Here is a 23773-nt window from a genome sequence, read left to right as displayed (position 1 = left end):
TTGCAGCTGCCACACCGGTTACCCCGGCGTTTGGGCTGGCCCATGGCTAGCGGCGGCTTGGCCTCCTCCTCCACAGGAGGTGGCAGCGCAGCCTCGGTCACCTCCGGCACCTCTTCCACCTCCCGCTCCGTCTTCACCACCGAGATCACCGGCACTGGGCTCTCCGGCTCAGAGGATGAGGTATCGGCTGGAACAGGGCGGGGGGAGAGAGAGAGGAAACAGAGGGGGTGAGTGTGACACAGAACGACGGGGTAGGAGATGACAAAACAGGGCAGGGGAGGGCTGCAAGAGAGAGAGAGCGAGGGAGAGAGTGCGAGGGGAGAGAGAGAGAGAGAGAGGGAGAGAGAGAGAGAGAGAGAGAGAGAGCGAGGGCGAGGGAGAGAGAGAGAGAGGGAGAGAGAGGGAGAGAGAGCGAGGGCGAGAGAGAGAGGGAGAGGGAGGGAGAGAGGGAGAGAGAGAGAGAGAGAGAGAGAGAGAGCAAGGGCGCGGGAGAGAGAGAGAGGGAGAGAGAGCAAGGGCAAGGGAGAGAGAGCGCGAGGGAGAGAGAGTGTGGGAGAGAGAGAGAGCAAGGGCGAGGGAGAGAGAGCGAGGGAGAGAGAGCGAGGGAGAGAGAGCGAGGGAGAGAGAGCGAGGGAGAGAGAGCGAGGGAGAGAGAGAGCGAGGGTGAGGGAGAGAGAGAGCGAGGGAGAGAGAGAGCGAGGGAGAGAGAGAGAGAGAGAGAGAGAGCGAGGGAGAGAGAGAGAGCGAGGGAGAGAGAGAGAGCGAGGGAGAGAGAGAGCGAGAGGGAGTGAGAGCGAGGGAGAGAGAGAGAGCGAGGGCGAGGGAGAGAGAGGGAGAGAGAGAGGGAGGGAGAGGGAGAAAGAGAGCGAGCGAGGGTGAGAGAGATCGAGGGCGAGGGTGAGAGAGATCGAGGGCGAGGGAGAGAGAGGGCGAGGGCGAGGGCGAGAGAGAGAGAGAGATCGAGGGCGAGAGAGAGAGAGAGAGATCGAGGGCGAGGGAGAGAGAGAGATCGAGGGCGAGGGAGAGATCGAGGGAGTGAGATCAAGGGCGAGGGAGAGATCGAGGGAGAGGGAGAGATCGAGAGAGAGAGAGATCAAGGGTGAGGGAGAGAGAGCGAGGGAGAGAGAGCGAGGGAGAGAGAGCGAGGGAGAGAGAGCGAGGGAGAGAGAGCGAGGGAGAGAGAGCGAGGGAGAGAGAGCGAGGGAGAGAGTGCGAGGGAGAGAGTGCGAGGGAGAGAGTGCGAGGGAGAGAGTGCGAGGGAGAGAGTGCGAGGGAGAGAGTGCGAGGGAGAGAGTGCGAGGGAGAGAGTGCGAGGGAGAGAGTGCGAGGGAGAGAGTGCGAGGGAGAGAGTGCGAGGGGAGAGAGTGCGAGGGAGAGAGTGCGAGGGAGAGAGTGCGAGGGAGAGAGTGCGAGGGCGAGGGAGAGAGAGAGAGAGGGAGAGAGAGAGAGGGATCGAGGGCGAGGGCGAGGGAGAGAGAGCGAGGGCGAGGGAGAGAGATCGAGAGCGCGGGAGAGAGATCGAGGGCGAGGGAGAGAGATCGAGGGCGAGGGAGAGAGATCGAGGGCGAGGGAGAGAGATCGAGGGCGAGGGAGAGAGATCGAGGGCGAGGAGAGAGATCGAGGGCGAGGGAGAGAGATCGAGGGCGAGGGAGAGAGATCGAGGGCGAGGGAGAGAGATCGAGGGCGAGGGAGAGAGATCGAGGGCGAGGGAGAGAGATCGAGGGCGAGGGAGATCGAGAGAGATCGAGAGCGAGGTAGAGAGATCGAGGGCAAGGGAGAGAGATCGAGGGCGAGGGAGAGAGATCGAGGGCGAGGGCGAGGGAGAGAGATCGAGGGCGAGGGAGAGAGATCGAGGGCGAGGGAGCGCGGGGGAGAGAAATCGAGAGCGAGGGCGTGTGAGAGATCGAGGGCGAGGGAGAGAAATCGAGGGCGAGGGAGAGAGATCGAGAGCGAGGGAGAGAGATCGAGGGCGAGGGCGTGTGAGAGATCGAGGGCGAGGGAGAGAAATCGAGAGCGAGGGAGAGAGAGATCGAGTGCAAGGGAGAGAGATCGAGGGCGAGGGAGAGAGATCGAGGGCGAGGGAGAGAGATCGAGGGCGAGGGAGAGAGATCGAGGGCGAGGGAGAGAGATCGAGGGCGAGGGCGTGTGAGAAATCGAGGGCGAGGGAGACAGATCGAGGGCGAGGGAGAGAGATCGAGGGCGAGGGAGAGAGATCGAGGGCGAGGGAGAGAGATCGAGGGCGAGGGAGAGAGAGCGAGAGCGAGGGAGAGAGAGCGAGGGCGAGGGAGAGAGATCGAGGGCGAGGGAGAGAGATCGAGGGCGAGGGAGAGAGATCGAGGGCGAGGGAGAGAGATCGAGGGCGAGGGAGAGAGATCGAGGGCGAGGGAGTGAGATCGAGGGCGAGGGAGAGAGATCGAGAGCGAGGACGATTGAGAGAGATCGAGGGCGAGGGAGAGAGATCGAGGGCGAGGGAGAGAGATCGAGGGCGAGGGAGAGAGATCGAGGGCGAGGGAGAGAGATCGAGGGCGAGGGAGAGAGATCGAGGGCGAGGGAGAGAGATCGAGGGCGAGGGAGAGAGATCGAGGGCGAGGGAGAGAGATCGAGGGCGAGGGAGATCGAGAGCGAGGACGATTGAGAGAGATCGAGAGCGAGGGAGAGAGATCGAGGGCGAGGGAGAGAGATCGAGGGCGAGGGAGAGCGATCGCGAGCATGTGGGAGATCGAGGGCGAAGGAGAGAGATCGAGGGCGAGGGAGAGAGATCGAGGGCGAGGGAGAGAGAGCGAGGGCGAGGGAGAGAGAGCGAGGGCGAGGGAGAGAGAGCGAGGGCGAGGGAGAGAGATCGAGGGCGAGGGAGATCGAGAGCGAGGACGATTGAGAGAGATCGAGAGCGAGGGAGAGAGATCGAGGGCGAGGGAGAGAGATCGAGGGCGAGGGAGAGAGATCGAGGGCGAGGGAGAGAGATCGAGGGCGAGGGAGAGAGATCGAGGGCGAGGGAGAGAGATCGAGAGCGAGGGAGATCGAGAGAGATCGAGGGCGAGGGAGAGAGATCGCGGGCGAGGAAGAGAGATCGAGGGCGAGGGCGTGTGAGAGATCGAGGGCGAGGGAGAGAGATCGAGGGCGAGAGAGAGATATCGAGAGTGAGGGAGGGAAAGAGATCGAGGGCAAGGAAGAGAGATCGAGGGAGAGGAAGAGAGATCGAGGGCGAGGGAGAGAGATCGAGAGCGAGGGAGAGAGATCGAGGGCGAGGGAGAGAGATCGAGGGCGAGGGAGAGAGATCGAGGGCGAGGGAGAGAGATCGAGGGCGAGGGAGAGAGATCGAGAGCGAGGGCGTGTGAGAGATCGAGGGCGAGGGAGAGAAATCGAGAGCGAGGGAGAGAGATCGAGAGCGAGGGAGAGAGATCGAGGGCGAGGGAGAGAGATCGAGGGCGAGGGAGAGTGATCGAGGGCGAGGGAGAGAGATCGAGGGAGGGAGATCGAGGGCGAGGGAGGGAGATCGAGGGCGAGGGAGAGAGATCGAGAGTGAGGGAGGGAGAGAGATCGAGGGCGAGGGAGAGATATCGAGAGTGAGGGAGGGAGAGAGATCGAGGGCAAGGAAGAGAGATCGAGGGAGAGGAAGAGAGATCGAGGGCGAGGGAGAGAGATCGAGGGCGAGGGAGAGAGATCGAGGGCGAGGGAGAGAGATCGAGGGCGAGGGAGAGAGATCGAGGGCGAGGGAGAGAGTTCGAGGGCGAGGGAGAGAGTTCGAGGGCGAGGGAGAGAGATCGAGGGCGAGGGAGAGAGATCGAGGGCGAGGGGAGAGAGATCGAGGGCGAGGGAGAGAGATCGAGGGCGAGGGAGAGAGATCGAGGGCGAGGGAGAGAGATCGAGAGCGAGGGAGAGAGATCGAGAGCGAGGGAGAGAGATCGAGAGCGAGGGCGTGTGAGAGATCGAGGGCGAGGGAGAGAAATCGAGAGCGAGGGAGAGAGATCGAGAGCGAGGGAGAGAGATCGAGAGAGAGGGAGAGAGATCGAGGGCGAGGGAGAGAGATCGAGGGCGAGGGAGAGAGTTCGAGGGCGAGGGAGAGAGATCGAGGGCGAGGGAGAGAGATCGAGGGCGAGGGAGAGAGATCGAGGGCGAGGGAGGGAGATCGAGAGCGAGGGCGAGGGAGAGAGATCGAGGGCGAGGGAGAGAGATCGAGGGCGAGGGAGAGAGATCGAGGGCGAGGGAGAGAGATCGAGGGCGAGGGCGAGGGAGAGAGATCGAGGGCGAGGGAGAGAGATCGAGGGCGAGGGAGCGCGGGGGAGAGAAATCGAGAGCGAGGGCGTGTGAGAGATCGAGGGCGAGGGAGAGATATCGAGGGCGAGGGGAGAGAGATCGAGAGCGAGGGAGAGAGATCGAGGGCGAGGGAGAGAGATCGAGGGCGAGGGAGAGAGATCGAGGGCGAGGGAGAGTGATCGAGGGCGAGGGAGAGAGATCGAGGGAGGGAGATCGAGGGCGAGGGAGGGAGATCGAGGGCGAGGGAGAGAGATCGAGAGTGAGGGAGGGAGAGAGATCGAGGGCGAGGGAGAGATATCGAGAGTGAGGGAGGGAGAGAGATCGAGGGCAAGGAAGAGAGATCGAGGGAGAGGAAGAGAGATCGAGGGCGAGGGAGAGAGATCGAGGGCGAGGGAGAGAGTTCGAGGGCGAGGGAGAGAGATCGAGGGCGAGGGAGAGAGATCGAGGGCGAGGGAGAGAGATCGAGGGCGAGGAGAGAGATCGAGGGCGAGGGAGAGAGATCGAGAGCGAGGGAGAGAGATCGAGAGCGAGGGAGAGAGATCGAGAGCGAGGGCGTGTGAGAGATCGAGGGCGAGGGAGAGAAATCGAGAGCGAGGGAGAGAGATCGAGAGCGAGGGAGAGAGATCGAGAGAGAGGGAGAGAGATCGAGGGCGAGGGAGAGAGATCGAGGGCGAGGGAGAGAGATCGAGGGCGAGGGAGAGAGTTCGAGGGCGAGGGAGAGAGTTCGAGGGCGAGGGAGAGAGATCGAGGGCGAGGGAGAGAGATCGAGGGCGAGGGAGGGAGATCGAGAGCGAGGGCGAGGGAGAGAGATCGAGGGCGAGGGAGAGAGATCGAGGGCGAGGGAGAGGAGGAGAGGAGGAGAGAGGGAGAGATCGAGGGCGAGGGAGATCGAGGGCGAGGGAGGGAGATCGAGGGCGAAGGAGAGAGATCGAGAGTGAGGGAGGGAGAGAGATCGAGAGCGAGGGCGAGAGATCGAGGGCGAGGGAGAGAGATCGAGGGCGAGGGAGAGAGATCGAGCGCGAGGGAGAGTGATCGAGAGTGAGGGAGAGGGATCGAGAGTGAGGGAGGGAGAGAGATCGAGAGCGAGGGAGAGAGATCGAGGGCGAGGGAGAGAGATCGAGAGCGAGGGAGAGAGATCGAGGGCGAGGGAGAGAGATCGAGGGCGAGGGAGAGAGATCGAGAGCGAGGGAGAGAGATCGAGGGCGAGGGAGAGAGATCGAGGTCGAGGGAGAGAGATCGAGGGCGAGGGAGAGAGATCGAGGGCGAGGGAGAGTGATCGAGGGCGAGGGAGAGTGAGCGAGGGCGAGGGAGAGAGATCAAGAGCGAGGGAGAGAGATCGAGGGCGAGCGAGGGAAATCGAGAGCGAGCGAGGGAGATCGAGAGCGAGGGCGTGTGAGAGATCGAGAGCGAGGGAGAGAGATCGAGAGCGAGGGAGAGGATCGAGAGCGAGGGAGATCGAGAGCGAGGGAGATCGAGAGACTGAGAGCGATGGTGACAGATCAAGGGCTTGTGAGAGAGATCGAGGGCGAGGGAAAGAGATCGAAGGCGAGGGAAAGAGATCGAAGGCGAGGGAAAGAGATCGAAGGCGAGGGAGAGAGATCGAGAGCGAAGGCAAGAGCGAGGGAGAGCGATCGCGAGCATGTGGGCGATCGAGGGTGAGGGAGAGAGATCGAGGGCGAGGGAGAGAGATCGAGGGCGAGGGTGAGGGAGAGAGATCGAGAGTGTGTGAGAGATTGAGAGCGAGGGCGAGAGATCGAGGGCGTTTGAGAGAGATCGAGGGCGAGGGTGAGGGAGAGCGATCGCGAGCATGTGAGAGATTGAGAGTGAGGGAGAGAGATCGAGGGAGGGAGATCGAGGGCGAGGGAGGGAGATCGAGGGCGAGGGAGAGAGATCGAGAGTGAGGGAGAGAGATTGAGAGCGAGGGAGAGAGATCGAGGGCGAGGGAGAGAGATCGAGGGCGAGGGAGAGTGATCGAGAGTGAGGGAGGGAGATCGAGGGCGAGGGAGAGGGATCGAGAGTGAGGGAGGGAGAGAGATCGAGAGCGAGGGAGAGAGATCGAGGGCGAGGGAGAGAGATCGAGGGCGAGGGAGAGAGATCGAGAGCGAGGGAGAGAGATCGAGGGCGAGGGAGAGAGATCGAGGGCGAGGGAGAGTGATCGAGGGCGAGGGAGAGTGATCGAGGGCGAGGGAGAGTGATCGAGGGCGAGGGAGAGAGATCGAGGGCGAGGGAGAGTGATCGAGGGCGAGGGAGAGAGATCGAGGGCGAGGGCGTGTGAGAGATCGAGGGCGAGGGCGAGGGAGAGAGATCGAGGGCGAGCGAGGGAAATCGAGAGCGAGCGAGGGAGATCGAGAGCGAGGGCGTGTGAGAGATCGAGAGCGAGGGAGAGAGATCGAGAGCGAGGGAGAGGATCGAGAGCGAGGGAGATCGAGAGCGAGCGAGGGAGATCGAGAGCGAGGGCGTGTGAGAGATCGAGAGCGAGGGAGAGAGATCGAGAGCGAGGGAGAGGATCGAGAGCGAGGGAGATCGAGAGACTGAGAGCGATGGTGACAGATCGAGGGCTTGTGAGAGAGATCAAGGGCTTGTGAGAGAGATCGAGGGCGAGGGAAAGAGATCGAAGGCGAGGGAAAGAGATCGAAGGCGAGGGAGAGAGATCGAGAGCGAAGGCAAGAGCGAGGGAGAGCGATCGCGAGCATGTGGGAGATCGAGGGCGAAGGAGAGAGATCGAGGGTGAGGGAGAGAGATCGAGGGCGAGGGAGAGAGATCGAGGGCGAGGGTGAGGGAGAGAGATCGAGAGTGTGTGAGAGATTGAGAGCGAGGGCGAGAGATCGAGGGCGTGTGAGAGAGATCGAGGGCGTGTGAGAGAGATCGAGGGCGAGAGTGAGGGAGAGAGATCGAGAGTGTGTGAGAGATTGAGAGCGAAGGAGAGAGATCGAGGGCATGTGAGAGAGATCGAGGGCGAGGGTGAGGGAGAGAGATCGAGAGCGTTTGAGAGATTGAGAGCGAGGGAGAGAGATCAAGGGCGAGGGAGAGAGATCGAGGGCGAGGGAGAGAGATCGAGAGCGAGGGTGAGGTAGAGAGATCGAGAGTGTGTGAGAGATTGAGAGCGAAGGCGAGAGATCGAGGGCGTGTGAGAGAGATCGAGGGCGAGGGTGAGGGAGAGCGATCGCGAGCATGTGAGAGATTGAGAGTGAGGGAGAGAGATCGAGGGCGTGTGAGAGAGATCGAGGGCGTGTGAGAGAGATCGAGGGTGAGGGAGAGAGATCGAGAGTGTGTGAGAGATTGAGAGCGAGGGCGAGAGATCGAGGGCATGTGAGAGAGATCGAGGGCGAGGGTGAGGGAGAGAGATCGAGAGCGTGTGAGAGATTGAGAGCGAGGGAGAGAGATCGAGGGCGTGTGAGAGAGATCGAGGGCGAGAGTGAGGGAGAGAGATCGAGAGTGTGTGAGAGATCGAGGGCGAGGGTGAGGGAGAGAGATCGAGTGTGTGTGAGAGATTGAGAGCGAGGGAGAGAGATCGAGGGCGTGTGAGAGAGATCGAGGGCGAGAGATCGAGGGCAAGGGCGAGGGCGAGAGATCGAGGGCATGTGAGAGAGATCGAGGGCGAGGGTGAGGGAGAGCGATCGCGAGCATGTGTGAGATTGAGAGTGAGGGAGAGAGATCGAGGGCGTGTGAGAGAGATCGAGGGCGAGAGTGACGGAGAGAGATCGAGAGTGTGAGAGAGATCGAGGGCGAGGGTGAGAGATCGAGGGCGAGGGTGAGAGATTGAGGGCGAGGGAGAGAGATCGAGAATGTGTGAGAGATGGAGAGTGAGGGAGAGAGATCGAGGGCGAGGGAGAGAGATCGAGGGCGAGGGAGAGAGATCGAGGGCGAGGGAGAGAGATCGAGAGTGTGTGAGAGATGGAGAGTGAGGGAGAGAGATCGAGGGCGAGGGAGAGAGATCGAGGGCGAGGGAGAGAGATCGAGGGCGAGGGAGAGAGATCGAGGGCGAGGGAGAGCCACCAAGAGGCAGGAGATATATCGAGACCGCGGGAAGAGATCGAGAGCGCGGGAGAGAAATCAAGGGCGAGGGACAGAGAGCGAGAGCGAGGGAGAGAGAGCGAGAACGAGGGAGAGAGATCGAGGGCGAGGGAGAGAGATCGAGGGCGAGGGAGAGAGATCGAGGGCGAGGGAGAGAGTTCGAGGGCGAGGGAGAGAGTTCGAGGGCGAGGGAGAGAGATCGAGGGCGAGGGAGAGAGATCGAGGGCGAGGGAGAGAGATCGAGGGCGAGGGAGAGAGTTCGAGGGCGAGGGAGAGAGTTCGAGGGCGAGGGAGAGAGATCGAGGGCGAGGGAGAGAGATCGAGGGCGAGGGAGAGAGTTCGAGGGTGAGGGAGAGAGATCGAGGGCGAGGGAGAGAGATCGAGGGCGAGGGAGAGAGATCGAGGGCGAGGGAGAGAGATCGAGGGCGAGGGCGAGGGAGAGAGTTCGAGGGCGAGGGAGAGAGATCGAGAGCGAGGGAGAGAGATCGAGGGCGAGGGAGAGAGTTCGAGGGCGAGGGAGAGAGTTCGAGGGCGAGGGCGAGGGAGAGAGTTCGAGGGCGAGGGAGAGAGATCGAGAGCGAGGGAGAGAGATCGAGAGCGAGGGAGAGAGATCGAGGGCGAGGGAGAGAGATCGAGGGCGAGGGAGAGAGATCGAGGGCGAGGGAGAGAGATCGAGGGCGAGGGAGAGATACCGAGAACGTGAGAGAGAAACCGTGGGCGAGGGAGAGAGTTCGAGGGCGAGGGCGAGGGAGAGAGTTCGAGGGCGAGGGAGAGTTCGAGGGTGAGGGAGAGAGTTCAAGGGCGAGGGAGAGAGATCGAGGGCGAGGGAGAGATACCGAGGGCGAGGGAGAGAGATCGTGAGCGAGGGAGAGAGATCGTGAGCGAGGGAGAGATACCGAGAACACGAGAGAGAAACCGTGGGCGAGGGAGAGAGTTCGAGGGCGAGGGCGAGGGAGAGAGTTCGAGGGCGAGGGAGAGAGTTCGAGGGTGAGGGAGAGAGTTCAAGGGCGAGGGAGAGAGTTCAAGGGCGAGGGAGAGAGTTCAAGGGCGAGGGAGAGAGATCGTGAGCGAGGGAGAGAGATCGAGGGCGAGGGAGAGAGTTCGAGGGTGAGGGAGAGAAACCGTGGGCGAGGGAGAGAGTTCGAGGGCGAGGGCGAGGGCGAGAGTTCGAGGGCGAGGGAGAGAGATCGTGAGCGCGAGACATCATTTGCGAAGGAGAATGGAAACAGGCGTGAGTGAGAACACGAGGAGGGACGATACAGCATGAGGTGAATAGCGGCCGAGAGCAGAGAAAAATGGGGACGAGAGTATGTGATGGAGAAGGAGGGCACACACTGTGGTAAAAAGAGAGAGAGAGAGAGCAAGAGTGCGATAGAATGTGCGGATTGTAGAGGAAAGGAAGGGGGAGGAGAGAGAAATGGGAAGAGGGAGAGAGATGGGGAGATGTGATGATGGAGAGGGAGAGAGGGGGGGTTGGAAGGAGGAGGGGCAGCAGAGAGAGAAAGGGGATAGAGCAAGGAAGGAGGGAGGAGGAGAAAGGCATGAGGAGATAGAGGAGCAGAAAGAGAGATGGGGGGGACAAGAGAGGGGGGAAGACAAGAGAGATGGGGGGAGACGAGAGAGATGGGGGGAGACGAGAGAGATGGGGGGAGACGAGAGAGATGGGGGGAGACGAGAGAGATGGGGGGAGACGAGAGAGATGGGGGGAGACGACGAGAGAGATGGGGGGAGACGACGAGAGAGATGGGGGGAAACGAGAGAGATGGGGGAGACGAGAGAGATGGGGGGAGACGAGAGAGATGGGGGGAGACGAGAGAGATGGGGGGAGACGAGAGAGATGGGGGGAGACGAGAGAGATGGGGGGGAGACGAGAGAGATGGGGGGAGACGAGAGAGATGGGGGGAGACGAGAGAGATGGGGGGGAAGACGAGAGAGATGGGGGGAGACGAGAGAGATGGGGGGAGACGAGAGAGATGGGGGGAGACGACGAGAGAGATGGGGGGAAACGAGAGAGATGGGGGGAGACGACGAGAGAGATGGGGGGAAACGAGAGAGATGGGGGGAGACGAGAGAGATGGGGGGGAAGACGAGAGAGATGGGGGGAGACGAGAGAGATGGGGGGAGACGACGAGAGAGATGGGGGGAAACAAGAGAGATGGGGGGAGACGACGAGAGAGATGGGGGGAAACGAGAGAGATGGGGGGAGACGAGAGAGATGGGGGGAGACGATAGAGATGGGGGGGAAGACGAGAGAGATGGGGGGAGACGAGAGAGATGGGGGGAGACGACGAGAGAGATGGGGGGAGACGAGAGAGATGGGGGGAGACGACGAGAGAGATGGGGGGAAACGAGAGAGATGGGGGGAGACGAGAGAGATGGGGGGAGACGACGAGAGAGATGGGGGGAGACGAGAGAGATGGGGGGAGACGACGAGAGAGATGGGGGGAGACGAGAGAGATGGGGGGAGACGACGAGAGAGATGGGGGGAGACGACGAGAGAGATGGGGGGAGACGAGAGAGATGGGGGGAGACGACGAGAGAGATGGGGGGAAACGAGAGAGATGGGGGGAGACGAGAGAGATGGGGGGAGACGACGAGAGAGATGGGGGGAGACGAGAGAGATGGGGGGAGACGAGAGAGATGGGGGGAGACGACGAGAGAGATGGGGGGAGACGACGAGAGAGATGGGGGGAGACGAGAGAGATGGGGGGAGACGAGAGAGATGGGAGGGAAGACGAGAGAGATGGGAGGGAAGACAAGAGAGATAGGGGAGAGAGAGATGGGGAGAAAGAGAGATGGGGGGAAGACGAGAGAGATTGGGGAGAAAGAGAGAGATGGGGGAGAAAGCGAGAGATGGGGGAAGACGAGAGAGAAGGGGGAGAAAGAGAGAGATGGGGAGAAAGAGAGAGATGGGGAGAAAGAGAGAGATGGGGAGAAAGAGAGAGATGGGGGAAAGAGAGATGGGGAAGAGAGAGATAGGCGAGAGAGAGATGGGGGGGCAAGAGAGAGATGGGGGGTGAAGAGAGAGATGGGGGGTGAAGAGAGAGATGGGGGGTGAAGAGAGAGATGGGGGGTGAAGAGAGAGATGGGGGGTGAAGAGAGAGATGGGGGGTGAAGAGAGAGATGGGGGGTGAAGAGAGAGATGGGGGAGCTGAAGAGAGTGAGAGATGGGGGGAAGAGAAAGAGATTGGGAAGAGAGAGATGGGGGGCTGAAGAGAGAGATGGGGGGCTGAAGAGAGAGAAGGGGGGGCTGAAGAGAGAGAAGGGGGGGGCTGAAGAGAAAGAGAGATGGGGGAGAGAGAGATGGGGGAAGAGAGAGAATTGGGGGGAAAGAGAGAGATGGGGAAGAGAGACAGATGGGGAAGAGAGAGTTGGGGGTGAAGAGAGAGATGGGGGTGAAGAGAGAGATGGGGGCTGAAGAGAGAGAGAGATAGGGGGGAGAGAGAGAGAGATGGGGGGAAGAGAGAGAGAGAGAGATGGGGGAAGAGAGAGAGAGATGGGGAAGAGAGAGATGGGGTGAAGAGAGAGAGAGATGGGGGGGAGAGAGAGAGAGAGATGGGGGAAGAGAGAGAGATGGGGGAAGAGAGAGATGGGGTGAAGACAGAGAGAGATGGGGGGTAGAGAGAGAGAGATGGGGGAAGAGAGAGAGAGATGGGGAAGAGAGAGAGAGATAGGGGAAGAGAGAGAGAGGGATGGGGGGAAGAGAGAGATGGGGTGAAGAGAGAGAGAGATGGGGGGGAAGAGAGAGAGGGATGGGGGTGGAGAGAGAGATGGGGTGAAGAGAGAGAGGGATGGGGGTGGAGAGAGAGATGGGGTGAAGAGAGAGAGGGATGGGGGTGCAGAGCGCGGAGGTTAAAGTGCGGAGAGATGTTGGGGGGGGGGTTAAGGGACAATGAGGGAGTTGTGAAAAGGGCCAGGGGAAGAGAGAAACAGGTTCCCCGTTCCCCAGCAGCGGTAATCCCCACAGGTCCCTGTCACTCACTCACCGTCCATCGGTGTGCTCACGATGCTGCCTCGCTCATGCATTGGCAGGGCACTGAGCCGTGGGATATCGACGGGAACCATCGCCCGCGGTTTACCCAACGCCACAGCTGCACGCCGACACACATGTTTGATCCGTGGGCCCTGAGTGGTCTGGATCTGCTGGAGAGAACGAGGGCAAGGGAGAGAAGGGAGGCAGAGATCAATAACTGCTGGTAACTGAGACAGAGGGAAAGGGAGGGAGAGGGAGAGGGAGGGGGGAGGGGGAGGGAGAGGGAGAGGGAGAGGGAGAGGGAGGGGGGAGGGGGAGGGAGAGGGAGGGAGAGGGAGGGAGAGGGAGGGAGAGGGAGGGAGAGGGAGGGAGAGGGAGGGAGAGGGGGAGGGAGAGGGGGAGGGAGAGGGAGGGAGAGGGAGGGAGAGGGAGGGAGAGGGAGGGAGAGGGAGGGAGAGGGAGGGAGAGGGAGGGAGGGAGAGGGAGGGAGAGGGAGGGAGAGGGAGGGGGGAGAGGGAGGGAGACAGAGGGAGGGGGGAGAGGGAGGGAGACAGAGGGAGAGGGAGGGAGAGGGAGGGAGAGCAGGGGGGAGGGGGAGGGAGAGGCAAAGGAAATCCCGGGGAGTGTGTCAGTATTTACAGGGAGGAGTCCCCGGGGGGAGTGTGTCAGTATTTACAGGGGGGATACCCCAGGGGGAGTGTGTCAGTATTTACAGGGGGGATACCCCAGGGGGAGTGTGTCAGTATTTACAGGGGGGAATCCCCGGGGAGTGTGTCAGTATTTACAGGGGGGGGGTCCCCGGGGAATGTGTCAGTATTTACAGGGGGGAGTCCCCGGGGAGTGTGTCAGTATTTACAGGGGGGATACCCCAGGGGGAGTGTGTCAGTATTTACAGGGGGGATACCCCAGGGGGAGTGTGTCAGTATTTACAGGGGGGATACCCCAGGGGGAGTGTGTCAGTATTTACAGGGGGGATACCCCAGGGGGAGTGTGTCAGTATTTACAGGGGGGATACCCCAGGGGGAGTGTGTCAGTATTTACAGGGGGGAATCCCCGGGGAGTGTGTCAGTATTTACAGGGGGGATACCCCAGGGGGAGTGTGTCAGTATTTACAGGGGGGAATTCCCAGGGGGAGTGTGTCAGTATTTACAGGGGGGATACCCCAGGGGGAGTGTGTCAGTATTTACAGGGGGGAGTCCCCGGGGAGTGTGTCAGTATTTACAGGGGGGAGTCCCCGGGGAGAGTGTCAGTATTTACAGGGGGGAGTCCCCGGGGAGTGTGTCAGTATTTACAGGGGGGATACCCCAGGGGGAGTGTGTCAGTATTTACAGGGGGGATACCCCAGGGGGAGTGTGTCAGTATTTACAGGGGGGATACCCCAGGGGGAGTGTGTCAGTATTTACAAGGGGGGATACCCCAGGGGGAGTGTGTCAGTATTTACAGGGGGGATACCCCAGGGGGAGTGTGTCAGTATTTACAGGGGGGATACCCCAGGGGGAGTGTGTCAGTATTTACAGGGGGGAGTCCCCGGGGAGTGTGTCAGTATTTACAGGGGGGGGTCCCCGGGGAGTGTGTCAGTATTTACAGGGGGGAGTCCCCGGGGAGTGTGTCAGTATTTACAGGGGGGAGTCCCCGGGGAGTGTGTCAGTATTTACAGAGGGGAGTCCCCGGGGTGTGTGTCAGTATTTACAGGGGGGAATCCCCGGGGAGTGTGTCAGTATTTACAGGGGGGAATCCCCGGAGAGTGTGTCAGTATTTACAGGGGGGGGGTCCCCGGGGAGTGTGTCAGTATTTACAGGGGGGGGGCCCCGGGGGGAGTGTGTCAGTATTTACAGGGGGGATCCCCCAGGGGGAGTGTGTCAGTATTTACAGGGGGGGAGTCCCCGGGGAGTGTGTCAGTATTTACAGGGGGGAGTCCCCGGGGAGTGTGTCAGTATTTACAGGGGGGATACCCCAGGGGGAGTGTGTTAGTATTTACAGGGGGGATACCCCAGGGGGAGTGTGTCAGTATTTACAAGGGGGGAATCCCCGGGGAGCGTGCCAGTATTTACAGGGGGGAGTCGCAGGGGAGTGTGTCAGTATTTACAGGGGGGATACCCCAGGGGGAGTGTGTCAGTATTTACAAGGGGGGAATCCCCGGGGAGTGTGCCAGTATTTGCAGGGGGGATACCCCAGGGGGATTGTGTCAGTATTTACAGGGGGGAGTGTCCGGGGAGTGTGTCAGTATTTACAGGGGGAATCCCCGGGGAGTGTGTCAGTATTTACAGGGGGGAATCCCCGGGCAGTGTGTCAGTATTTACAGGGGGGAATCCCCGGGGAGTGTGTCAGTATTTACAGGAGGGGGAGTCCCCAGGGAGTGTGTCAGTATTTACAGGGGGGGGAATCCCCGGGGAGTGTGTCAGTATTGACAGGGAGGATACCCCAGGGGGAGTGTGTCAGTATTTACAGGGGGGGAATCCCCAGGGAGTGTGTCAGTATTTACAGGGGGGAATCCCCGGGGAGTGTGTCAGTATTTACAGGGGGGATACCCCAGGGGGAGTGTGTCAGTATTTACAGAGGGGAGTCCCCGGGGAGTGTGTCAGTATTTACAGGGGGGAATCCCCGGGGAGTGTGTCAGTATTTACAGGGGGGATACCCCAGGGGAGTGTGTCAGTATTTACAGGGGGGAATCCCCGGGGAGTGTGTCAGTATTTACAGGGGGGAGTCCCCGGGGAGTGTGTCAGTATTTACAGGGGGGAGTCCCCGGGGAGTGTGTCAGTATATACAGGGGGGAGTCCCCGGGGAGTGTGTCAGTATTTACAGGGGGGAATCCCCAGGGGGAGTGTGTCAGTATTTACAGGGGGGAGTCCCCGGGGAGTGTGTCAGTATTTACAGGGGGGATACCCCAGGGGGAGTGTGTCAGTATATACAGGGGGGAGTCCCCGGGGAGTGTGTCAGTATTTACAGGGGGGAGTCCCCGGGGAGTGTGTCAGTATTTACAGGGGGGCGTCCCCGGGGAGTGTGTCAGTATTTACAGGGGGGTGTCCCCGGGGAGTGTGTCAGTATTTACAGGGGGGAGTCCCCGGGGAGTGTGTCAGTATTTACAGGGGGGCGTCCTCGGGGAGTGTGTCAGTATTTACAGGGGGGAGTCCCCGGGGAGTGTGTCAGTATTTACAGGGGGGCGTCCCCGTGGAGTTTGTCAGTATTTACAGGGGGGAGTCCCCGGGGAGTGTGTCAGTATTTACAGGGGGGATACCCCAGGGGGAGTGTGTCAGTATTTACAGGGGGGAGTCCCCGGGGAGTGTGTCAGTATTTACAGTGGGGAATTCCCGGGGAGTGTGTCAGTATTTACAGGGGGGATACCCCAGGGGGAGTGTGTCAGTATTTACAGAGGGGAGTCCCCGGGGAGTGTGTCAGTATTTACAGGGGGGAATCCCCGGGGAGTGTGTCAGTATTTACAGGGGGGGGGGGGGGGGGAGTCCCCGGGGAGTGTGTCAGTATTTACTGGGGGGAGTCCCCGGGGAGTGTGTCAGTATTTATAGGGGGGATACCCCAGGGGGAGTGTGTCAGTATTTACAGGAGAGATACCCCAGGGGGAGTGTGTCAGTATTTACAAGGGGGGAATCCCCGGGGAGTTTGTCAGTATTTACAGGGGGGAGTCCCCGGGGAGTGTGTCAGTATTTACAGGGGGGAATCCCCGGGGAGTGTGTCAGTATTTACAGGGGGGAGTCCCCGGGGAGTGTGTCAGTATTTACAGGGGGGAGTCCCCGGGGAGTGTGTCAGTATTTACAAGGGGGGAGTCCCCAGGGAGTTTGTCAGTATTTACAGGGGGGAGACCCCGGGGAGTGTGTCAGTATTTACAGGGGGGATACCCCAGGGGGAGTGTGTCAGTATTTACAGGGGGGATACCCCAGGGGGAGTGTGTCAGTATTTACAGGGGGGAGTCCCCGGGGAGTGTGTCAGTATTTACAGAGGGGAGTCCCCGGGGTGTGTGTCAGTATTTACAGGGGGGAGTCCCCGGGGAGTGTGTCAGTATTTACAGGGGGGAGTCCCCGGGGAGTGTGTCAGTATTTACAGGGGGGAATCCCCGGGGAGTGTGTCAGTATTTACAGGGGGGATACCTCAGGGGAGTGTGTCAGTATTTACAGGGGGGAATCCCCAGGGGGAGTGTGTCAGTACTTACAGGGGGGAATCCCCGGGGAGTGTGTCAGTATTTACAGGGGGGATACCCCAGGGGGAGTGTGTCAGTATTTACAGGGGGGAATCCCCGGGGAGTGTGTCAGTATTTACAGGGGGGAATCCCCGGGGAGTGTGTCAGTATTTACAGGGGGGATACCTCAGGGGGAGTGTGTCAGTATTTACAGGGGGGATACCCCAGGGGGAGTGTGTCAGTATTTACAGGGGGGATACCCCAGGGGGAGTGTGTCAGTATTTACAGGGGGGAGTCCCCGGGGAGTGTGTCAGTATTTACAGGGGGGGGTCCCCGGGGAGTGTGTCAGTATTTACAGGGGGGGGTACCCCAGGGGGAGTGTGTCAGTATTTACAGGGGGGAGTCCCCGGGGAGTGTGTCAGTATTTACAGGGGGGAATCCCCGGGGAATGTGTCAGTACTTACAGGGGGGAATCCCCGGGGAATGTGTCAGTACTTACAGGGGAGTGTGTCAGTATTTACAGGGGGTAGTCTCTGGGGAGTGTGTCAGTATTTACAGGGGGGAATCCCCAGGGAGTGTGTCAGAATTTACAGGGGGGAATCCCCAGGGGGAGTGTGTCAGTATTTACAGGGGGGAATCCCCAGGGGGAGTGTGTCAGTATTTACAGGGGGGATACCCCAGGGGGAGTGTGTCAGTATTTACAGGGGGGATACCCCAGGGGAGTGTGTCAGTATTTACAGGGGGGAGTCCCCGGGGAGTGTGTCAGTATTTACAGGGGGGAGTCCCCGGGGAGTGTGTCAGTATTTACAGGGGGGAGTCCCCGGGGAGAGTGTCAGTATTTACAGGGGGGAGTCCCCGGGGAGTGTGTCAGTATTTACAGGGGGGATACCCCAGGGAGTGTGTCAGTATTTACAGGGGGGAGTCCCCGGGGAGTGTGTCAGTATTTACAGAGGGGAATCCCCAGGGGGAGTGTGTCAGTATTTACAGGGGGGAGTCCCCGGGGAGTGTGTCAGTATTTACAGGGGGGAGTCCCCGGGGAGTGTGTCAGTATTTACAGGGGGGGGGGGGGGGGGGAGTCCCCGGGGAGTGTGTCAGCATTTACAGGGGGGGAGTCCCCAGGGAGTGTGTCAGTATTTACAGGGGGGAGTCCCCGGGGAGTGTGTCAGTATTTACAGGGGGGGGTCCCCGGGGAGTGTGTCAGTATTTACAGGGGGGAATCCCCAGGGGGAGTGTGTCAGTATTTACAGGGGGGAATCCCCGGGGAGTGTGTCAGTATTTACAGGGGGAATCCCCAGGGGGAGTGTGTCAGTATTTACAGGGGGGAGTCCCCGGGGAGTGTGTCAGTATTTACAGGGGGGAGTCCCCGGGGAGTGTGTCAGTATTTACAGGGGGCAATCCCCAGGGGGAGTGTGTCAGTATTTACAGGGGGGAGTCCCCGGGGAGAGTGTCAGTATTTACAGGGGGGAGTCCCCGGGGAGTGTGTCAGTATTTACAGGGGGGAGTCCCCGGGGAGAGTGTCAGTATTTACAGGGGGGAATCCCCGGGCAGTGTGTCAGTATTTACAGGGGGGAGTCCCCGGGGAGAGTGTCAGTATTTACAGGGGGGAGTCCCCGGGGAGTGTGTCAGTATTTACAGGGGGGATACCCCAGGGGAGTGTGTCAGTATTTACAGGGGGGATACCCCAGGGGAGTGTGTCAGTATTTACAGGGGGGAATCCCCGGGGAGTGTGTCAGTATTTACAGGGGGGAGTCCCCGGGCCATGTGTCAGGCAGCAGGGAGGGGGTTGGGTGTGGAGGGTGGGGGAGGTGAAGAGAGAGTCTGCACCCAGGTTATCCTCCCCACTTCTTCTCCCCCCTCCAACCCCCATACCTCGACGCGGGGTCTTTTCTCGTGGGCCAGTGGAGAATGTGCCCCAAGTTTGCGTTTCATGGCTTCCAGATCCTCTCGCTCACTGTCAGTGTCCGACTTGTCCATCATCACCTCCTCTTTCACAGGAACCTTCACATCATGGCCACTTGGCAAAGGGAGCTGCTGCAGACAGAGGAAGAGTAGGGGCATGAGTGAGACAGAGCCAAGAGGGAACTAACAGCAGGCAGGAGGGACAGAGAAGGCAGGAGAGAGAGAGGGAGAGAGGGAGAGAGAGAGAGAAGGCAGGAGGGAGAGAGAGAGAGAGAGAGAGAGAGAGAGCAGGCAGGAGCGAGAGAGAGAGAGAGAGAGAGAGCAGGCAGGAGCGAGAGAGAGAGAGAGAGAGAGAGAGAGAAGGCAGGAGGGAGAGAGAGAGAGAGAGAGAGAGAGCAGGCAGGAGCGAGAGACAGAGAGAGAGAGAGCAGGCAGGAGAGAGAGAGAGAGAGAGGGAGAGAGCAGGCAGGAGAGAAAGAGAGAGAGAGAGAGAGAGAGAGCAGGCAGGAGAGAGAGAGAGAGAGAGAGAGAGAGAGAGGGAGAGAGCAGGCAGGAGAGAAAGAGAGAGAGAGCAGGCAGGAGAGAGAGAGAGAGAGAGCAGGCAGGAGAGAGAAGGCAGGCAAGAGAGAGAGAGAGAGAAGGTAGGAGTGAGAGAGAGAGAGAGCAGGCAGGAGAGAGAGAGAGAGAGAAGGCAGGAGGGAGAGAGAGAGAGAGAGAGAGCAGGCAGGAGGGAGAGAGAGAGAGAGAGAGAGAGAGAGAAGGCAGGCAAGAGAGAGAGAGAGAGAGCAGGCAGGAGCGAGAGAGAGAGAGAGAGAAGGCAGGAGACAGAGAGAGAGAGAGAGAGAAGGCAGGCAAGAGAGAGAGAGCAGGCAGGGGAGAGAGAGAGAGAGAGCAGGCAGGAGAGAGAGAGCAGGCAGGAGAGAGAGAGACAGCAGGCAGGAGAGAGAGAGAGCAGGCAGGAGAGAGAGAGAGAGAGAAGGCAGGAGTGAGAGAGAGAGAGAGAAGGCAGGAGTGAGAGAGAGAGAGAGCAGGCAGTAGAGAGAGAGAAAGAGAGAGAGAGCAGGCAGGCGAGAGAGAGAGAGAGAGCAGGCAGGAGAGAGAGAGAGAGAGAGAGAAGGCAGGAGAGAGAGAGCAGGCAGGGGAGTGAGAGAGAGCAGGCAGGAGAGCGAGTTAACAGTCAAGACAGTGAGAGAGCAGGCAGAGTAAGAGCGCACAGGCAGGAGAGTGTGTGTGTGAGAGAGAGAGAGAGAGAGAGAGAGAGCGAGAGAGCAGGCAGGAAAGAGAGAAAGAGCAGGCAAGAGAGCGAGAGTGCACAGGGAGGAGAGGGAGAGCGCACAGGCAGGAGAGGGAGAGTGTACAGGGAGGGGAGGGAGAGTGTACAGGGAGGGGAGGGAGAGTGTACAGGGAGGGGAGGGAGAGTGTACAGGGAGGGGAGGGAGAGTGTACAGGGAGGGTAGGGAGAGTGTACAGGGAGGAGAGGGAGAGTGTACAGGGAGGGGAGGGAGAGTGTACAGGGAGGAGAGGGAGAGTGTACACGGAGGGGAGGGAGAGTGTACACGGAGGGGAGGGAGAGTGTACGAGGGGGGAGGGAGAGTGTACAGGGGGGAGAGGGAGAGTGTACACGGAGGGGAGGGAGAGTGTACGAGGGGGGAGGGAGAGTGTACAGGGAGGGGAGGGAGAGTGTACAGGGAGGAGAGGGAGATTGTACAGGGAGGGGAGGGAGAGTGTACAGGGAGGGGAGGGAGAGTGTACAGGGAGGAGAGGGAGAGTGTACAGGGAGGGGAGGGAGAGTGTACAGGGAGGGGAGGGAGAGTGTACAGGGGGAGAGGGAGAGTGTACAGGGAGGGGAGGGAGAGTGTACAGGGAGGGGAGGGAGAGTGTACAGGGAGGGGAGGGAGAGTGTACAGGGAGGGGAGGGAGAGTGTACAGGGAGGGGAGGGAGAGTGTACAGGGAGGGGAGGGAGAGTGTACAGGGAGGAGAGGGAGAGTGTACAGGGAGGGGAGGGAGAGTGTACAGGGAGGGGAGGGAGAGTGTACACGGAGGGGAGGGAGAGTGTACAGGGAGGGGAGGGAGAGTGTACAGGGAGGGGAGGGAGAGTGTACAGGGAGGGGAGGGAGAGTGTACGAGGGGGGAGGGAGAGTGTACAGGGAGGGGAGGGAGAGTGTACAGGGGGGAGAGGGAGAGTGTACAGGGAGGGGAGGGAGAGTGTACAGGGGGGAGAGGGAGAGTGTACAGGGAGGGGAGGGAGAGTGTACAGGGAGGGGAGGGAGAGTGTACAGGGGGGAGAGGGAGAGTGTACAGGGAGGAGAGGGAGAGTGTACAGGGAGGGGAGGGAGAGTGTACAGGGAGGGGAGGGAGAGTGTACACGGAGGGGAGGGAGAGTGTACAGGGGGGAGAGGGAGAGTGTACAGGGAGGGGAGGGAGAGTGTACAGGGAGGGGAGGGAGAGTGTACACGGAGGGGAGGGAGAGTGTACAGGGAGGGGAGGGAGAGTGTACAGGGGGGAGAGGGAGAGTGCACAGGGGGGAGAGGGAGAGTGCACAGGGAGGGGAGGGAGAGTGTACAGGGGGGAGAGGGAGTGTGTACAGGGAGGGGAGGGAGAGTGTACAGGGAGGGGAGGGAGAGTGAGAGAAAGCAGGCAGGGAGAGAGAAAGAGCAGGCAGGAGAGTGAGAGCTCGCAGACAGGTAGGTGAGAGAGAGAAAGAGAGAGAAAGAGCAGGCAGGAGAGTGAGAGCTTACAGGCAGGCGGGTGAGAGAGAGAAAGAGAGAGAGAGCAGGCAGGTGGGTGAGAGCGCGCAGGCAGATAGGTGAGAGAGAGAAAGAGAAAGGGAGAGAGAGAGAGCAAGTAGCAGAGTGAGAGCGCGCAGGCAGGAGAGTTAGAGCGCGCAAGCAGGAGAGTGAAAGAGAGAGAGAGCGAGCAGGCAGGAGAGTGAGAGGGAGAGAGCAGGCAGGAGAGAGATAGAGAGAGAGCAGGCAGGCGAGTGGGAGAGAGAGATCAGGCAGGAGTGAGAGAGAGAGAGCAGGCAGGAGTGTGAGAGAGCAGGCAGGAGAGGGAGAGCACATAGGCAGGAGAGAGAGAGAGCAGGCAGGTGAGAGATAGAGAGAGCAGGCAGGAGAGTGAGAGCTTACAGGCAGGAGAGAGAGAGAGCGCAGGCAGGAGGGTGAGAACGCACAGGCAGGAGGGTGAGAGAGAGCAGGCAGGAGTGAGAACGCACAGGCAGGAGAGTGAAAGAGAGCAGACAGGAGAGAGATAGAGAGAGAGAGCAGGCAGGAGAGCAAGAGAGAGCAGGCAGGAGAGCAAGAGAGAGCAGGCAAGAGTGAGAGAGAGAGAGCAGGCAGGAGAGTGAGTGCACAGGCAAGAGAGTGAGAGAGAGAGAGAGAGAAGGCAGGAGAGTGAGAGCTCGCAGACAGGTAGGTGAGAGAGAGAAAGAGAGAGAAAGAGAGAGAAAGAGCAGGCAGGAGAGTGAGAGCTCGCAGACAGGTAGGTGAGAGAGAGAAAGAGAAAGAGAGAGCAGGCAGGAGAGTGAGAGCGCGCAGGCAGGCGGGTGAGAGAGAGAAAGAGAGAGAGAGCAGGCAGGTGGGTGAGAGCGCGCAGGCAGATAGGTGAGAGAGAGAAAGAGAAAGAGAGAGAGAGAGAGAGAGCAAGTAGCAGAGTGAGAGCGCGCAGGCAGGAGAGTTAGAGCGCGCAAGCAGGAGAGTGAAAGAGAGAGAGAGAGCAGGCAGGAGAGTGAGAGGGAGAGAGCAGGCAGGAGAGAGATAGAGAGAGAGCAGGCAGGAGAGCGAGAGAGCAGGCAGGCGAGTGGGAGAGAGAGATCAGGCAGGAGAGCGAGAGAGCAGGCAGGCGAGTGGGAGAGAGAGATCAGGCAGGAGTGAGAGAGAGAGAGCAGGCAGGAGTGTGAGAGAGCAGGCAGGAGAGGGAGAGCACATAGGCAGGAGAGAGAGAGAGAGAGCAGGTAGGTGAGAGATAGAGAGAGCAGGCAGGAGAGTGAGAGCTTACAGGCAGGAGAGAGAGAGAGCGCAGGCAGGAGGGTGAGAACGCACAGGCAGGAGGGTGAGAGAGAGCAGGCAGGAGTGAGAGCGCACAGGCAGGAGAGTGAAAGAGAGCAGACAGGAGAGAGATAGAGAGAGAGAGCAGGCAGGAGAGCAAGAGAGAGTAGGCAGGAGTGAGAGAGAGAGCAGGCAGGAGAGAGATAGAGAGAGCAGGCAGGAGAGCAAGAGAGAGCAGGCAAGAGTGAGAGAGAGAGAGCAGGCAGGAGAGAGAGTGCACAGGCAAGAGAGTGAGAGAGAGAGAGAGAGAGAAGGCAGGAGAGTGAGAGCGCACAGGCAGGAGAGTGTGAGAGAGAGAGAGAGAGAGCACAGTCAGGAGAGTGAGAGTGAGAGCACACAGGCAGGAGAGTGAGAGAGAGAGAGAGTGCAGGCAGGAGAGAGAGCGAGTGCAGGCAGGAGAGAGAGAGAGAGCAGGCAGGAGAGAGAGAGAGAGCAGGCAGGAGAGTGAGAGTGCACAGGCAGGAGAGTAAGAGACCAGGCAGGAGAGTAAGAGACCAGGCAGGAGAGAGAGAGAGCACGCAGGCAGGAGAGTGAGAGAGCAGGCAGGAGTAAGAGAGAGCAGGCGGGAGAGTGAGAGAGAGCAGGCGGGAGAGTGAGAGAGCGCGCAGGCGGGAGAGTGAGAGAGAGCAGGCGGGAGAGTGAGAGAGAGAGCAGGCGGGAGAGTGAGAGAGAGAGCAGGCGGGAGAGTGAGAGAGAGCAGGCGGGAGAGTGAGAGAGAGCAGGCGGGAGAGTGAGAGAGAGCAGGCGGGAGAGTGAGAGAGAGCAGGCGGGAGAGTGAGAGAGAGCAGGCGGGAGAGTGAGAGAGCAGGCAGGAGGGAGAGATGAGGCAGGAGAGAGGGGGAGATCAGGCAAGAGAGTGGGAGAGAGCAGGCAGGAGAGTGAGAGAGCAGGCAGGAGGGAGAGAGCAGGCAGGAGAGTGGGAGAGAGCAGGCAGGAGAGTGGGAGAGAGCAGGCAGGAGAGTGGGAGAGAGCAGGCAAGAGAGTGGGAGAGAGCAGGCAGGAGAGTAAGAGAGCAGGCAGGAGAGTGAGAGAGAGCAGGCAGGAGAGTGAGAGAGAGCAGGCAGGAGAGTGAGAGAGAGCAGGCAGGAGAGGGAGAGAGCAGGCAGGAGAGGGAGAGAGCAGGCAGGAGAGTGGGAGAGAGCAGACAGGAGAGGGGGAGAGAGCAGACAGGAGAGGGGGAGAGAGCAGACAGGAGAGTGGGAGAGAGCAGACAGGAGAGTGGGAGAGAGCAGGCAGGAGAGTGGGAGAGAGCAGGCGGGAGAGGGGGAGAGCAGGCAGGAGAGGGGGAGAGAGCAGGCAGGAGAGTAAGAGAGCAGGCAGGAGAGTGGGAGAGAACAGGCAGGAGAGTGAGAGAGAGCAGGCAGGAGAGTGGGAGAGAGCAGGCAGGAGAGTGAGAGAGAGCAGGCAGGAGAGTAAGAGAGCAGGCAGGAGAGTGAGAGAGAGCAGGCAGGAGAGTA

General features: G+C 60.4%; 1 protein-coding gene across 3 annotated transcripts in view; it reads right to left on the bottom strand.

The window, feature by feature from the left end:
- LOC140458809 (histone-lysine N-methyltransferase 2B-like) overlaps positions 1 to 23773 on the bottom strand; it is a 122155-nt gene that overhangs the window by 130 nt on the left and 98252 nt on the right. Inside the window, exons 4-6 of one of the 3 annotated variants that reach the window (XM_072553459.1) lie at positions 18240 to 18398; positions 12255 to 12411; positions 1 to 187 (exon numbers count right to left, since the gene is read on the bottom strand). The exon at positions 1 to 187 is cut by the window's left edge and continues 130 nt beyond it. In XM_072553459.1, coding sequence (XP_072409560.1) covers positions 1 to 187; positions 12255 to 12411; positions 18240 to 18398 — 503 coding nt within the window. Of the gene's footprint in view, positions 188 to 12254; positions 12412 to 18239; positions 18402 to 23773 lie in introns of all 3 variants that reach the window. The other 2 variants (XM_072553457.1, XM_072553456.1) reach the window with 2 other exon arrangements.

Source organism: Chiloscyllium punctatum, chromosome 34 (genome assembly GCF_047496795.1).
Source record: "Chiloscyllium punctatum isolate Juve2018m chromosome 34, sChiPun1.3, whole genome shotgun sequence".
NCBI classification, from domain to species: Eukaryota; Metazoa; Chordata; class Chondrichthyes; order Orectolobiformes; family Hemiscylliidae; genus Chiloscyllium; species Chiloscyllium punctatum.
The sequence above is the reverse complement of the archived record's forward strand: the minus strand, read 5'-3'. Positions and strand labels throughout refer to the sequence as shown.